The sequence below is a fragment of the Brienomyrus brachyistius genome, chromosome 25 (genome assembly GCF_023856365.1).
Source record: "Brienomyrus brachyistius isolate T26 chromosome 25, BBRACH_0.4, whole genome shotgun sequence".
NCBI lineage: Eukaryota > Metazoa > Chordata > Actinopteri > Osteoglossiformes > Mormyridae > Brienomyrus > Brienomyrus brachyistius.
This window is the reverse complement of record NC_064557.1, coordinates 11542450-11559234: the sequence shown is the minus strand read 5'-3', so window position 1 is coordinate 11559234 and position 16785 is coordinate 11542450. Positions and strand designations below refer to the sequence as shown.

At 53.2% G+C, this 16785-nt stretch overlaps 1 protein-coding gene across 1 annotated transcript in view; it reads left to right on the top strand.

The window, feature by feature from the left end:
* Nucleotides 1–476: 476 nt before the first annotated feature.
* The window catches only part of sorbs2a (sorbin and SH3 domain containing 2a), a 39627-nt gene continuing 23318 nt past the window's right edge, over nt 477–16785 (top strand). Inside the window, 2 exon segments of the mRNA XM_048995904.1 lie at nt 477–1062; nt 16076–16125. Coding sequence (XP_048851861.1) covers nt 16116–16125 — 10 coding nt within the window. The 5' untranslated portion in view covers nt 477–1062; nt 16076–16115.

The following is a 16785-nucleotide window of genomic DNA, read 5'->3' as shown; positions in this document are numbered from 1 at the left end:
ATTCCCTTATGTATAAACAGCTGCAGCTGTAAAGTGGTCCGGTTTCTTCCGCATAAATAATGAATGTGATCAGGCAGGCTGCGAACGGGAGCTTTACACAGCGATCTGCTTCATTACGAAGCCAAGCACAAACCCAGCAGCCGGACTTCACCTTCACTGCAGCTGCCAAATACCTCTGAAATCCTCTCTCAGGACCCGCACGTCACCGTTAATAATTAGGGCATTAATGTTCCCGACAATACCGTACTGTTTTTGTCGGTATTAGTATCATGAGGAGCGTTTGTCTGTCGCGGTGCAAGGGACCGGTCCGCCGTCTCCGAACGCGTGACAGTGCGGTGTGATGCCCGCTGAAGACTCCGGCACCTATACCGTAAACCTTCACGATGAATGTGCGGCGCCTTTATTATTCATGCGTGTCCCTGACTAAAGCGACTAAAGTCATTTAATTCGCGCTGCCCCAGGAAAGGTGGGACACTGCCCGCCCCCCACATACGGGTCAGCCATGCCCCCCCGCGGCCGTTTCCATGGATACAGAAAACCAGCGTTAAGCCAATGAGCTGCATGCGGCGGGGCTCAGTCCACCAGCCATTTTGCACGGAGTGGCACAGGAGGGCGATCCTGCCAACCTGACTGCGGGCGGGCGAAGCCAAGCGGACCACAGCGCGACAACGTAACACGCCTGTCTGTTTACTCTGCTGAGCCGTCGGTGCGGCGGCATGTAGGATGCTGGGGGATGTGAGCCCGCCGGCGCGGCGCTGCGCTTTCCTTCGGCCGGAGCCTGTTTTGCTGCAATGCTATATCGACCGCTGTCCAACTCTCCTGAAGAGCGACTGACCCGAAAGGAGGGTGCTGCCTTGCGCTGACATCGCTCATGGGCGACCCCACTTTATTTGGACCGTTTCCACAAACGCGGGAGCAGGTGTATGCTTTCAGCGGCGCTGCGCACTGCCTTTAACGACCCCACATCTGCGTGGACCTTTAATCCCGGCGTCTCGGCTCCAGCTTCGGACCGACAGCAAGCGCGTTTTCTCCCACCCTGGATGTCTCCGTGTTCGGTTATAGGTAAGCTGCGGCGACATTGCGGCGAATGCGGCTAGCGGCGGCCGCCTTTCCGGTCCTCCCCCCCCCTCTCTGCGGGAAGCCGGGGATGCGGAGACTCGTGGGGCTGTGTGGGACCGCATGCATGTAGGTGACCGCGGCGGTGTCACCGGAATGCGGTTAGGGTGAAACAAGCGGCAGCAACCAGTCAGGCTTGGGGAGAGAGGGTTCACAAATAATACGGTACGGGACAGCCGGCACATTTGCTTAGTACAGTATTTTATTGTCGTGACACAGTTTATTTTAACAAAGGCGCCGCTTGTATTAATGATGGCAGAGGAACAGAGCAGCTACCTGCCGTGTCTCCGGCTACCTGCCTCGGATTTAATCACATCCTTCGGTGCTTTTTTTTAAAAAGACCTTTAAATCAATTATTTACAGTACAGATGGGGCGGGGTCTACTGGATGGATTGCAGAGAAATAAAAGCTGTTTTGGTCCACAGACACAATGTAACCTTTTAATGGAAATGCAGTCTACAGACGACAGCTGAGCAGGGGGAATTAATTTGGTTTGCCGGTAGACAGTGCTGAAAATAACCCCTGAGGGTGGCACTTTACAGTACAGCAACATTGTTTCACAATAAGCCAATTTGTTGGTACATCTGTCAAGTGCCATTATGACATCAAATTCCATTATGTGGGAAACAGCTTAGCAGTTTTAGTTACCATGTTTCTCTAAACATGTCCTGGAATATGAATAATAATATTTCGCTGTTTGTACGCCTAGCAAAAGTTTCAGCAGCCTGGTTTTCCACTATGTATATGTGTTTCTGAGTAGATTTTCTTCCTTTTCCCATGCCGTTATTCACACATTGTGATATGGGGCGGCTTGCCACCATCACCCGTCAGACGCGTTTAACACTTTTTCATTTTACATACGTTGTCCAAAACAGAGATATCGGTACTTTTAAATTATTATTATTTGCACATAGTGGGCTGATTTTTCAGGCAAGTATGCGCGCGCACGTTTTGTGTGCATCCCCCCATTTAATGAAGATCGTCGATCCTATTCATTAACAGCTTCGGGGAAATGCTGCGACTTCATTTAGGGGGAAATGCGGACAGACACATTTTGTAATTAATTATTGTAATTAAAGCAGGACCTAGCACCGGCGGGCTTCAGTCTCGATTAAGCACATTAAATGGAGCGATTGTACCCTTTCTAAAGAGCTTGGCCCGCATCTGGATTCCTCAGATCTTCTGTTTTCGGCGGAAAAATGAATCCCAGTTGCTTCAATTATGAAATAATCGCTTCATATCTTGTATTAATCCTGCTAATATACTATAACCCCAAGCTGCACAGTCGCTACATGAATTTCATAAGCGTGTTAGCGAATCGAGTTCCAGTGCCCGGTACGTGAGTTTCACTACTGCTTAGGGAATAATGGGCTACTTTGCATTTCATTATGCTGGTTATGATATTGACCAGTTTACTTATAATGTGACGTGTTTTATTTCATCTTCGTTATTGTCCCACAGAGAAAACAACGAACCAGTCTTATTTGTTTTCTTCACTGGAGAAGAATACATTCCGGTGCCGTGAATGCGGGTGAGGGTGAGGCGGAGCTGCCGCCCCGTGTGCGGCTTCTGACGGCTTTGAGGCGACCTCTGTGCCTCTTTATTTTTTACATTAAGGGTTGTAAGGACACAGAGGACAGCGCTAAGGTCCCGAAGGCTGCGCCTTGCCCGAGCTGCATGCTAATTCTGAACCGTTTTTCGTTGCCTTACTCTTATCAATATTATTTCGTTATTTGTTGAGTAGTTGCTGTATTTCCTTTGTTTTCTATCTTGCCATTATTCATACTTGTTAATTTTCACTTCTCTGCCTTCAGAATAGCTTCAGTGCCTTAAGTGTTACGCCACCTACTGGATGTTTTAATGCTGACGGTGATGGATCTGCATTGCCTGTTTTGAAAGGTCTCGGGCTGTGCTTGGTCTTTGTCTGCTGGCCGGCAGGGCGAGGACCACACCCAGCTGCGTCTCCTACGGCGCCGGGGTGACCCCGCTTGTGAAATAGGGCACGTCTTCATCCTTGTGCTCTCGGCTCTGGCTACGATGCCACCGGCCCCCGAAGGAGTTTTAAAAAGCTTGCAGAGTCGCCTTGGGATCTCTGGGGCGTTCTGGACCTCTTGTGGCTGTGTAGGATGGGCCAGTGTGTGTAAACAGAGGCAGGACCGGAGCGTGACCGTCCGCAGCTGCTGTGGTCGCTCCATGGTCGCTGACTCTCCCGCCGTCATGGTTCACGGTAGATCTACACTGGGCCAACACGGGTCCAGGACCTGTAAGCTCAAGCCAGGCCATGAAGGAGGCCCTCTGTCCTGCTTGGTGTTCGGCTCAAATAAATGGTGAAGGGCTGTCACTGCGGACCGAGTTGCTCTGGTTGCTCTGCACTCCCGTTCAGTGGTCATGTAACGCGACGATGCATGGACGGGCGGCATTCCCTTTCTCCTATCCTCGAGGATACACAGGCGAGGACAGATGCCACACTGGGGGCACAAAATTTAGAAGGGGGGCTTCTGATTGGGCGACCTTTTGTATTTTTATTTTTATTTTTTTACGCCTTCTTAAAATAAAGATGTATGATGGGACAGGGGTCACAGGGCACTCTGACCTGGCTGAGGGGGGCCCTTGAAGTCATTTGGTTGCACCTGCCACCCAGCAACACCCCCCCCCTTCCCCCCCCACCCTGACTTATCTTGGCTTCCATGTTAGGGAGAGTCAGGCGTTCCCAGTCCATAAGTGGCGAGGACGTCACCATCCCTCTGGGGATGGTCCACGAACCAAGTCACTGGATAACTGGCAAAGGCAAGACTTGTCAATCTGTAACGTCAATGCAAATCCTCCTCCCTCCTCCTCCAAGGGGGCGGGGGGGGAGGGTTAAGAGAGAGAGGGTAGAGAAGCGACTCAAAGGAGTCTGATTAAAGTCGTTGGGGTCTAATAGCGGCGATTGACGTGTGGTGAGTGGCGCATACACATCCAGCCATCTTCAGAGTCGTCATCGCCATGCTGGTGAGTCCTGCACCATGAGTCATTGCAGAGTGACTGGGTAACTGGGTTGTGACTGGATTAGTAGCTGGTACAGACTGGGTAAATCTGTAACGAGCGTGCAGGCGGCACGTCGGAGAATGCGACCAAATAGCCGTCAGTGAGTCGCACTGAGAGGACCGAGACAGAAAGGTACCTCCGTTTTTGTGTCGGGGAAGTTCATGATGACCTCACATCTGGGCTTACTGAGGCAGAGAGCATAGGTACATCCTGCTTTGAAGGGTGTCTGCAGCTCGAGACGAGGAGGTCCTCAGTTCTGGAAGCACAGAGGTGAGTCTGTTGGTGCACTGAGAGCCGGAGTGTGCGCTGCCTCCATGGCCCCAGGGAGGAGAAGCAGTGGTAGGTGAATTTAGGCGGGGATCTTTCGTCAGTCTGGTGGCTCTTGATTCAACATTGCCCCTCGGTGGTCTACTGCAGGGCCTGAATTCCCCCTGCCTCCCTCTCATTGGGCCCCACCGTCGGGCTTCATCTGCTTCAGGGAGCCGCCAAAAGCTCTGAAATTGAGAGTGGAGAAGGTAGGCCGCTTTGCATTATGGGTTTTCTGTCCAATAACACAACATGTTTGCTCATGTCTTAAAGATTGGAATGACCTCAGGACTGTTTCTGAGAATGTCCGATGGGGAGGGCGGGGGTTCATGTAGGATATTAATGGAGGAGGAAAAACAGGGCACTGATGACAGCACTCTTAACTCGCTCTGAACTACAATGGCGGGGGCAGGGGGGGGGGTGGTCATGCTGGAATGCAGGAAGCCTCTAAGTCCGATTAGGAATAGAACTTGCTGAAAACAGCGAGTCCGCTTGACCCCTGGCCCGCCCCACCACCGGACGCTAATCCACAGTATCCGTGTCTGGTTGTGTCCCTTTGTGGTGGGGGGGGGTGATAGACTTTCTGGAAGGTGGGGGCCCTTCTGGGGCCCACAGCATGGGCGTGGTGCTTGTTTTCAACGCCAAAAGCCAAACCACCCAACCAAAGTTAGCTTGACTTTGCTCTGCAAGCCGCCAGACTGTTGCTGTGGTCCTGACCGAGTCTCTGTCTTCATCCACACGGTCCGCTTGTCTGCGGGGACGTTCGCACCGAGCTTTTCAAGAGGAGCTTCTTAAACGTGGGCCACGTTGAGTTTTTGGGGCGACGTTAGAGACGCTTCGCCTTCCAGCCTGGACGTTGAGTGCAAACGTGACCGATTGCCTGTGTCTTCATCTCTTCCAGTAAGTCTGACATCAGTCCATCCCACAGACAGCTGAGATGATTATCTGGACAGTGAAATATAGGGGCCTCCGTGCCTCGATCTCTCTTTTTAGTGCCGCATTACACATTTATGTTTGTGTTTATAACCTGCTGCTCTTTTGGGCGATGAAAGTAGGATCATATTCTGGCTAATAACGAATTGGGTGCTGAAACCAATCCAGGATGTCACAGCTGTGTCATGACATCGCACGGGGCTGGGGGATGGGGGCGCTATTTAAGCACCGTACTTTGTAATGTGAGGAGACTCAGCCAATGAGCCTGACTTGGTTAATCTCTTGGACTGTTATGGATGGCAGAGGACCGATCGAGCGTGATTAAACGTGCTGGGACAGCTCTGAGCTCCCACACAACCCTCCTCAGGGTCACCGTTCATTTGACCTTTCTGAATGCTGGAGACCGTTGTTCCGGAATCCCAAGTGTTCCGTGTGTTTGGAACATTCCGCCTGGTTTCCATGGAACCTGCTGGGCGACAAGTTTAGTCTCGGAGGTTAATGGTCTGGGGTTCTCTGATTGGTGTAAATGCCCTGCTTTGACCTCATTGGTTGAAGGGGGGTGCCCCCATCAGTGTGGGGTTAAATATCAGCCTGTTAATTCCCTCGTCCTATAAATTCCTCTGCAACACAAGTCAACTGTTGTTCTGCAATTCCCTTGAGTTGTGAGGCGGTTGTCCTACACTGATCCCTCTTAGTCGCTCCTGAATCGTGAGCGATTCTATTTTGTTGACGTCGATTAGCTGGCATTCCTTAAACCCCTCTTCCCATCGGGATGAAGGTGCTCGCCGCACACAGCAGAAAGTGACTCTCGGTAACCATTGGTTACGCCACAGAAACACTTCTTAGCTTGTTAGCCGCCTAGCATTGACGCCGGGGCTGGTGTTATAAATGCCCATCGCCAATGACAGGATGGGGGCTGTGAAAAGATTTGGGGTGGGGGGGCTCCTAATTCTATTTACTACCTTTGCCTCCCCAGGCGGTCTATAGAAAGGCACAGTGTTTGGCGCTGGTGTGCCTGCGTGCCTTTGGGGGTGGGGGGGGGGCTCTCTGGGGGCCAGGGGGACGTCAGCCGCTCTGTTTGTCTTTGTGTTGCTGATGCCCAGTTTGGCTCAGGGACACCCCCCCCCCATTACTGCACACACACGGGGCTGTTTTATTTTAATCATTTTCTTTGTGTGTCACACGGTCACTGAGGGCGTGGTGCGCGGACATGGAGTCCGGCCTCTGACGTTAACCAGTAAGCCCTCAGAAATCATTCACTGTCCCCCTCAGCTGGGCTTCACGCATCCCCTCACTTGTTGAAACCTCCTGCTCTGCTCACGGGCTGTGTCTCTTTGTGAATATCCGGGCAGGACAGGGCGTACGGAGCGGGCTAGCATTGGCCTCGTAGCATTAGCCGTACAGTCACAGTACATGCCTCCTTTCCCAATGCATGATTAAATAAACTTTCATAAATTAGTTAAATGAATGGTGCTTATAACTGCTGCCTCAGTGCATTGCTGCCAGTCTGAAAACATTCCTCAATGACCTCATAAAAACATGTGGTGACCTCTGTGAATCTTTAAACACCTCCCCCAGCTCCAACCAGTATCTGAGGCGGGAGACCCAGTCCTCCAGTGTGACAAGAGGGGGCAGGCCTCTTGAATATTCACCCACATCCTTGAAGGAATTCTGTGTCGCCCCCCTACCCTGCCTACTTGCCACACCCCTTTCACCCTGCCCTGATTCCCATAGCCTTCAAACAACAGTGAGGACAGTGTGCAGTGGCTGATGGGAAATCGCAGGCAAAACCAGACAGACCTACAGCGACCCTTACCTGCGGGTTCCCATGTCTGGGAGACTCCTGCACACGGTGGAAGCCGGAACCATCCGTGTGTTAATCTGTCAGCACAAGAGCATCAGCATTAAACGTAGCCAGTTTTGGGTTTAAATCCCACCTTCATAGTGGAAGATCTCTCCCAGTATTTCTGTTATTTATTTGAAGGAGGGGGGGTGGATTAGTTATCTAATGGCAAAATACTAAAATACCCAGTGTCAGGCATGATGGCATGAAGCCGTCTCTGCCTGGCAGTGTTTACTGTGCGCATCCCTCAAAGAAAGGGCTTTTAGAGGCCTTTTCTAGATGCTTCTATCGCCGCTCCTTCCCACATGAGCTTAAGGCCCCGCGTGTCGATCCCCCCAAACCTCGCATGGCTTTTCACATCCGTGTTTCTGCCGATCGGGAGGTTAGGATTTCACAAATCTGAGCAGTTTTTCTTCCTCACGTGCCTGCATGGTCACGCTCAACCACATTTAAAAATGACTAGTTTACTCTAGTTTACTAGCAAACTGCAGAGGAGGGGCTTGCTGTCTCTGCTTTGCTCAGACATAGATCTTATTTGTTTGTTTTCCGCTGGCAGCTTCACCTATAAATACAACCCCATGCAGATTAGCCCTTGGAGGGTTTCTTTAACCAGTACATCCCCCCTGCTGTCTGCGTTACTGGTGAGTGCCTCTTTGCACTGGAATGTGGGCGGAGTGTGATGTGTGGAAGCAGGAAATTAGCTAAGTGAGTAGGATGAGCTGACTTCCTGCAGGGGCGCTAGCTAAATCGGAACTGTCCCCACCCCCTACTGGCCCCTGTCCTTACACCTCGGTGTGGGGCACTGACGTCGCATGCCATGCTGTTGTTCCTCCTTCCTGGGGGGAGCGACTTAGAGGATGCAGACAGCACCCTTTGCTGCATCATGTGTCTTGTTTGATGATGTGCGGCCTGGCTTGGATCTGGGAGCGTATGGTTGGGTCTAGAAGCCACCTGATCGTGCTGGATCGACATCCAAGGATTATGAGTGGCGTCTGGTAATGCCTGAATGGAATTTCGTAGCATTATGTATTATTTGATGGTGTCTAGGTGACGTCGGATGACGTCTCATTGGCGCTTGATGGGGTTTTTGCATAATACAACAATAATCTTATCTCCCCCTAAATGGGTAGAGACCTAAATCCCCCCCCCCCCCCCCCCAATGTTCGAACCAAAGTTACACACTTGGGTTTTTGATTGAACCAGAACCAGAAGTGTGTTTGACCTCCAGGTGCCCATTTTAGGGTAGAGGTCAGCTATGCTGGGGGGCACCTCAACCTGCCTGCACCCCCAGCAGGTTGCCTCCTGAGGTTAAACACTCCATTAGCTCCGGCAGCCCCCCCCCCCAGTGAATGGTGCACCATTGACAGGCCGTAAGTAGATACTCGTGGGGGAGATTCCTGCGGGGCGGCCGTGCCGAGAGCCGAGCCTGGCTTTTGTGTGTCTGCATGAATGCATGTCAGTGTGAATCTTGGGGTGGGCGGGGCTAATGAAATTCGACACCCCCTTCTTCGATTGGCTACACCCTTGGTGACCGGTGTACCCCTCCACTACACCACCTTCTCCACCTGCTGTTGTGGTGCTTGGGCCCTGCGGACGTTGGTCTGTGATGTCGGTGGTGACCGCAGCTGCGTCACAGCCACCATGTCATCGCCGTCTAAGGTTTCAGACCCGTCCGCATTCCTGCACGCGTGTGCCATGCGTGCAGGTGTGCCTCTCCTCCCATTACCCAGGGCGCATATCTGACTGAGGCGCTTCGTGTCTGTCTTCCTAAGGTACGGCAGTGGGCCGAACAATCACAGGGTCCTTCCTGCATGATACGCCCCCTGCTGGATGCGGAGCGGAGGGTAGGAGGGGAGCAGGCACCCAGATTAATACACCGACTGGAGCAGTCAGTGGCCACTCAGAGAGTCTGGACTCTGTCCACAATGGCGGGTTGTTAAGCAGATGTAAACATCTGGAAAGTGAGCCAGGTTGCTTTCTTTACATGAACAAGTTGAGGCCGTGGCAGAACACGTGATGAGCATGATGCACTAATTATCCTGTGCCAGTGAGAGGACAAAAGCCCACTGTGATCCCCCCAGCCGGATTCGCGATGTCCATTGGCCGGATTCGTGATGCCCCGCAGGTGGACTCCTGATGCCACCAGGTTGGATTCTATCTGGGTCACCCCGGTGTAGCAGCTTTTGACCTGGCAATTCCACCACCTGAAAGATGTGCGTTGTCAGAGGTCACATGACATAGCAGCTGGAAGGTGAGAGGTCAGAAAGCAGGTCGCCCCCTTACCTTCCCCGAAGGCACAGCACAGACAGGTGATTCACTCGCACGCTGAGCCTTTGATGATATCCGCTGTGTAGCCCAGCGCTGCATTTACATGAACGAAAAGGCTTCAGGTATGAGGCTGTCTGAGCATATGATGCCAGACTTTGTGACATGTGACGGGGCTGCAACCCACTATAATCCTGGATTAGGAACCCCCCCCCCCCCCATAAATCACTCCCCCAGTGGCTTCATGCGTGTGAATTTTTCCCGCTTTAAAGGTCAGATAATGACGGATATCCTATAGGTTGTGTTATAACCTGACCCCACACCCCCCCCCAGCCCCCGCTTTAATGTGCCTAAATTTTTTCCCACAAAAACATCACATATAAATAGCTTGGCACATATTCAGCCGCCTGGAATGAAAGCAGGAAGAACACATCCTTTTTTGGGTCTGCCCCCAGCGCCTTGGGGGAGCCGGTCCTGGGCTGGGCCAGGTCGCGGGGCAGACACACTGTGGGACCTGCTCTCTTGCAGTGTTACCGCTGGAGACACAGTGGGCAGAGCTGGAGGCAGGTAAGGCCGTGTGTGTATGGGATGCGGGGTAGGTCACATGGGCAGAGCCACGCCTGGGGGGGACGGGTAATGTCCCCCACGGGTGACAAGGCGGAGGACACGTTTGGCTCAGCAGAGAGCCTGGATATTTAACAATAAATGTTGGCTAAAATGTTGGTAAATGTTTTTGGCAGCTAGCAGCTGACTAAAGGCTGTTGCAGTTCTACTGTATCTCCACCGGGCTGCGCCGTCCTATCCACATTCAGGAGACCGTCTGGTTCCCCCACCGGCAGAGACCCTGCTCGTCACACCAGCGACCCTGTGGGAAAACGTGTCATGCTGCCGTTAATTATCCTCTGCGAGTATGTTTTATTGCTATGAGGAATTGTACTTGTTTATTTCCGGCATTTAATTTTCATATTGTGAAAGTCAAGAGCCTCCCATCACGGCGCTCCCCCGCATTTATGCGGAACGTTCTAGCCTTTTAATCCTGATGAAGCTGTGGTCTCCCAAGGGCGTGTGCTACAGTAGTGGGTGGGGCCCGGGCTCGGCCACGGCGATTACAGCCCAGCGGAACGGTTCTGAAAGCACAGCAGTGGCAGCTCGTCTGCATTCTCTCTGTCTATAGAAATCTCATTTGTACATTGAGAGGAACCATAACCTCGATTTGTAAGGTGTTCCATTCATCTGGCAGAAGACTGCTGTCAGTATCCAGAAGCTCGGTTTTGATTATCCATCCAACTTCCCATCATTTATCCTGGTCGGGGTATCCTGCTCTCCCCTACAGGGCTGAGTTGTCGTCACCCCCTCCCCCTCCCATCTTACAGGGAGGCAAAAGGAGGGGGGAAGGTGGGGGAGGCAAGAAGAGACAAGGGGAGAGCGTGGCGGGGGGCAAAAAGAGGCAAGGAGAAAGGCCACCATTCCTAGGGCACTCGGGCTGGGCTGGGTGGGGGTATACGCTCTGATGCGGGGGGCGTCTTAACCTTCAAACGCTGGTGACGTCCCTCCCCCCCGCCTGAGTAGGTATGCAGTATAAGTTAATTTAGATTTGTTTTTAATTTGCCTGATGTCGTCAGCAGGAAGTCGTGAAAGATGAGAGGGGTCGCAGTTTTTGGAGAAGCATGACTGCCCCCTTCTTTAGGTGGAGAAAGGGGGTGTGTATCACCCGACCAGCCCGCGGGGAGGGCGCCTGTGGCACCCTACATCAGATCTTATCACGCGCCTGAGCTCCGGTATGAACAGCAGGGCACCAGACGCCTGCGGGCAATCGGGCTGAACAGTCCCAACCCACGCACCCATTTAGGCAGGATGACGGCATCGATCCGCCGGATCTGTCCGGTGATCAATCACTTGGAGAGAAACAGCTTTGCGGTTCCAAATAAATCACTCCCCTGGGGGCCATGCTGACTAGAATGAAGTACAGAGGAGAGGCGGCTGGCGGGACCATACGGAGTGGGGGGAGTGGCCACGGGGAGTGGGGGGGGAGCCTGGATCTGTCTGGGTCACCAGCAGTGAGTGGGCCGCCGGTGAGGGACGTCGCCGGAGGTGTCTGAAGAAGCTTTTGGCCGCCCAGAGTTTGGCAGGTACTACGGGCAGCTGGAGGCTTTATGGCCGTCCCATAAGGGATTCAGTTTCTGTCCTGGACAACAAGAGCCCAAAACGTCATTGTGCTACCTGGCCGCCGCTGCTGAGGGATGAGATGGACCCCGTGGTGCCCTGCCCCTGGCATCAGGTATCGCCACCGCCGAGAGCCGGTCCCACTGAGCCTCCGGATCCGCGCTGCAGCTGGTCCCGCTTCCGTGTGTCAGAGGCAGTTCTGGGAACATACCGATCTCTGGATCGGATTCGCGCCGAGGAGAATGCCACTGCCCTCCCGGGGGCACTCAGTGGGGTGGAAAAAGCACCCCGTCACCCTGCCCACACCGGTGCTGTTTACTGCGCTTTCTGGCCTTGTGAAATCAATGCGGCTACGTGCCGCACTCGACCGCATTTTGAGGGGAGGCCATTTCCAGTTAGCTTGTTGGTTGGAAGCTTTCAACGTGGTGGCCGACTGCCTCATAGTACGGTTCTTTGTCCAGCTCGGTAAGCACAAGCAATGTAGTGATGCTGCGTCTGTGTCCCCCCTCGCCGCATCTGTGTCCCTCCTCGCCGCATCTGTGTCCCTCCTCACCGCATCTGTGTCCCCCCTCGCTACGTCTGTGTCGTGTTGCTGTGTGTGTCCCTGCTCGCCGCATCTGTGTCCCCCTCACCGTATCTGTGTCCCCCCTCGCTGCGTCTGTGTTTCATTGCTGCGTGTGTCCCCCCTCGCTGCGTCTGTGTTTCATTGCTGCGTGTGTCCCCCCTCACTGCATCTGTGTCCCCCCTCACTGCGTTTGTGTCTCATTGCTGTGTGTGTCCCCCCTCGCTGCGTCTGTGTTTCATTGCTGTGTGTGTCCCCCCTCACCGTATCTGTGTCCCCCCTCACTGCGTCTGTGTCTCATTGCTGTGTGTGTCCCCCCTCGCTGCGTCTGTGTTTCATTGCTGCGTGTGTCCCCCCTCACTGCATCTGTGTCCCCCCTCACTGCGTTTGTGTCTCATTGCTGTGTGTGTCCCCCCTCACTGCATCTATGTCCCCCCTCGCTGCGTCTGTGTCTCATTGCTGCGTGTGTCCCCCCTCACTGCATCTGTGTCCCCCCTCGCTGCGTCTGTGTTTCATTGCTGCGTGTGTCCCCCCTCACTGCATCTGTGTCCCCCCTCACTGCGTCTGTGTCTCATTGCTGTGTGTGTCCCCCCTCGCTGCGTCTGTGTTTCATTGCTGCGTGTGTCCCCCCTCACTGCGTTTGTGTTTCATTTCTGCGTGTGTCCCCCCTCACTGCGTTTGTGTCTCATTGCTGTGTGTGTCCCCCCTCACTGCATCTATGTCCCCCCTCGCTGCGTCTGTGTCTCATTGCTGCGTGTGTCCCCCCTCACTGCATCTGTGTCCCCCCTCGCTGCGTCTGTGTCTCATTGCTGTGTGTGTCCCCCCTCACTGCGTCTGTGTCCCCCCTCATTGCATCTGTGTCTCATTGCTGTGTGTGTCCCCCCTCACTGCGTTTGTGTCTCATTGCTGTGTGTGTCCCCCCTCGCTGCATCTGTGTTTCATTGCTGCGTGTGTCCCCCCTCACTGCATCTGTGTCCCCCCTCGCTGCGTCTGTGTCTCATTGCTGTATGTGTCCCCCCTCACTGCGTCTGTGTCCCCCCTCATTGCATCTGTGTCTCATTGCTGTGTGTGTCTCCCCTCACTGCGTCTGTGTCCCCCCTCATTGCGTCTGTGTCCCCCCTCATTGCGTCTGTGTCTCATTGCTGTGTGTGTCTCCCCTCACTGCGTCTGTGTCCCCCCTCATTGCGTCTGTGTCTCATTGCTGTGTGTGTCTCCCCTCACTGCGTCTGTGTCCCCCCTCATTGCGTCTGTGTCTCATTGCTGTGTGTGTCTCCCCTCACTGCGTCTGTGTCCCCCCTCATTGCGTCTGTGTCTCATTGCTGTGTGTGTCTCCCCTCACTGCGTCTGTGTCCCCCCTCATTGTGTCTGTGTCTCATTGCTGTGTGTGTCTCCCCTCACTGCGTCTGTGTCCCCCCTCATTGTGTCTGTGTCTCATTGCTGTGTGTGTCTCCCCTCACTGTGTCTGTGTCCCCCCTCAGTGCGTCTGTGTCTCATTGCTGTATGTGTCCCCCTCGCTGCATCTGAGTCCTGCTGATGTCCTCTTCTTCTCTTATCTTGACATTTTATGAATCCAAAATAACTTAAAATGTCTGCAGGTGTATAAAGTCACAAATAGCTGTTGTAACCTTGAGGAAAGGGAATTCATATTCCAAGAAACACTCAAGTGATTGCTTTGCACTGTAGCAGGGATGTGGTTGCTGTGTCCTAAGTAAGGTGTAACACATTGAGGCTGACGGCCTGTAACGAGGGCAGTGTGCTGGGTGCCGTGTGGCTTTAGTAAGGGGTACTTGCAGAGCTGAAGGCTCCGTGCGTCAGGGCAGCTGTGCCAAACCGCCCAGCATCACTCTCCTACCTGGGGTGTCTGTGTCCTCGTAGTGCCGGTCACATAGGTCAGCCTCTTCCTAATGAGGACACGGCCCCCGCCCCCTCCCTACGGCCCTAGCAGAATATATAAATAATACTTTTTTGGAAGTGTACTGGCGCGACTCCCATTTGCATTTTTCCAATTATTTCCCTGTCTGGAGGCGGCTGCTGTTCATCTTTAGGATACCCTTCAACATAGTGCTCCAGCCACAATTTTTTATGCTGGAAAAGGGAGCGGGCCGTATCACGGGCAGGCCTGCAGAGTCCTGCCTGCTACATCCGTGGCTTTTAATGCTGGGAATGGGAGCAGGCAATATTGTAGGCAGGCCTGCGGGCTCCTGTCTCCTCTATCCACAACCTTAGATACTGGAAAAGGGAGAGGGCAGTATTGTGGGCAGGTCTGCGGGGTCGTGCCTCCTCTATGCACAACCTTGCTGGAAAAGGGCGCGGGGCAGTATTGTGGGCAGGTCTGCGGAGTCCTGCTTGCTCTAGCCATGATCTTTAATGCTGGAAAAGAGAGTAAGCAGTAATGCGGGCAGGCCAGCGGGTCCTGTCTGTTCCAACCATGGCTTTTAATGCTGGAAAAGTGAGCAGGCGGTATCACGGGCAGCTCTGCGGGGTCCTGGCACAGCTTGCTCCTCACACCCCGAGCCAGTACTCAGCAGCTGTGTGCAGCTCCCCGGGTTACGCACATGTAATTTTGGAGTAAATTGCTGGTTCCCTTCTGTCCCAGCTGGGTCTTAGGAGCCCGAATGGCAGTTTGCTGGGTCCTCGGCCCCCATCACCCAAGCCGTCTCTCTTAGCCCAGTAGCACGAGGTCTGCTGCGCGTTTTCATATCTCACAGTAATTCATAGTGACACAGAGCTTCTGTTGGCTTCTGTCTATAACCTGTATAAAAGCCATAGCAGTGGAGGCTGACGTGTTGCAGTTCCTGTGCTTTTTCACTCCATTGTTTTCACTGGAAGCACCTTCGCAGTCAGCCAGACTCGAACCTCTTACACTCCACCGTGGATTCCGAGACTCATCCAAAGTGGGAGAACGGGCAGTGAGGGCAAGACTCGTCGAAAAGGGAAAGTAAAAATAGCCACGGGATAATTAGAGGCGGAATTGTGTCAGGATAATCGGAATAGGAAAAGTTCCCGTAGGGCCATCTTTTGGTCTAGCTGATAGATTTCCCATCCCTGGCAGTGTGAGTCAGGCCTGTTTCAGGTGAGCCATTAGCTCTCGGTCAGCTTGTACGTGCTGGCCATTTCTGAGAAGGCTGTGTGGCATGTACTTTAGAGTTGTGAAAATTCCTGGGGGTGTGTAGAAACTCTCCTGATTACTCCCATGAGCCATCTCAGACCCCTCCCTCCTGAGTCTGCCTACAGTTTTATGCCAAGACCACAAAATACTCTGCAGCCACTGCAGGCCTCCAACTCCAACAGTAAGTGCTGTGGGGGTTTGGTCATAGTGCATCTGTACAGCTTCTCTGATGTTATGATCTCAGCACCGTTCCTGTAGCTCCTGTTTCTATCCGTTACCTGTTCCTGTAGTTCCTGTTCCTCACTGTTACCTGTTCCTGTAGCTCCTGTTCCTGTATCACATTGTTACCTGTTGCTGTAGCTCCTGTTCCTAAATCTATTACCTGTTTCTGTAGTTCCTGTTGCTGTATCTCACTGTTATTTGCCCCTGTACAGTATCTCACTGTTACCTCCTCCTGAAGTTCCTGTTCCCGTATCTCTCTGTTGTCTGTTTATGGATTGTCAGTGGAAGTTCAGCCCAGCAGTTCTTGGCTGCCTGACAGCAGCATGATCATGATGTACTATCACTTGCACTTTCTTGCACATTGCTTTAGACAAAAGCATCTGCTACATAAATGTAAATGTTATGAAGGCAGAGTGATGAAGGCACTGCAGACTGCAAGTACAGTCAGGCACCCCAAGGGCATGGAAATGCCCCAGGCCCCTCCCCCTGCCAAGTGTGTTAACCTGCTGCCCCGTGTTTCTCTTTGCAGGGTAAAGAGTGAGAGACTGTGCTACAGAGAGAGCTTCAGCATGAACACAGGTATGCATCTCCTTGGCAACAGGTCCCCCGCTCGCATCAACTTGTGTTCCACATGCGGCCAAAGCGCATCGATGGGGGGGGGGGGGGGGGGGGAACCTTCTTCAAACAACAGGGCTCAGGTCACCATCATGTAAACCGCTCCACACACAGCATGGCACGCTGCTTCCTGCACATGGTGGCCCTCACCCTCACCCTTCTGCTCACGGGTGACCCTCGCACCTGCGTACGTGCTTCCTGGCATTGGCTGGGGTCACTAGTGCCCAGCTGGCTCTCCCCGACCCCAACAGAGCACCCCCCCCCCAGGGATAGCGTGCTGACTGTGGCCTTGCATGCACCTCCCAATGCCCCCTCTCGTACATGAAATTGTCCTAGGGATGGACAAACAGATTTATTTTGAAGACACCATCTGTTTCACCTTCAGAGAATGCTGTGCATGTTCACTGGTGCTCCAGACAGCCTCAGTCATCAGCTGCAACTGACCTCCTGAATACTAGGTCCAGATTTTTAACACTAACCAGTTTTGAGCACCAGCACATGCATTGGTAACATGCTTTTGTGTGCACTGCCTGGAATGCCAGTGTGTGTGTGTGTGTGTGTGTGTGTGTGTGTGTGCGTGCATGTGTGTGTGTGTGGATTAGGTTTATATTACTTTGTGGGGAC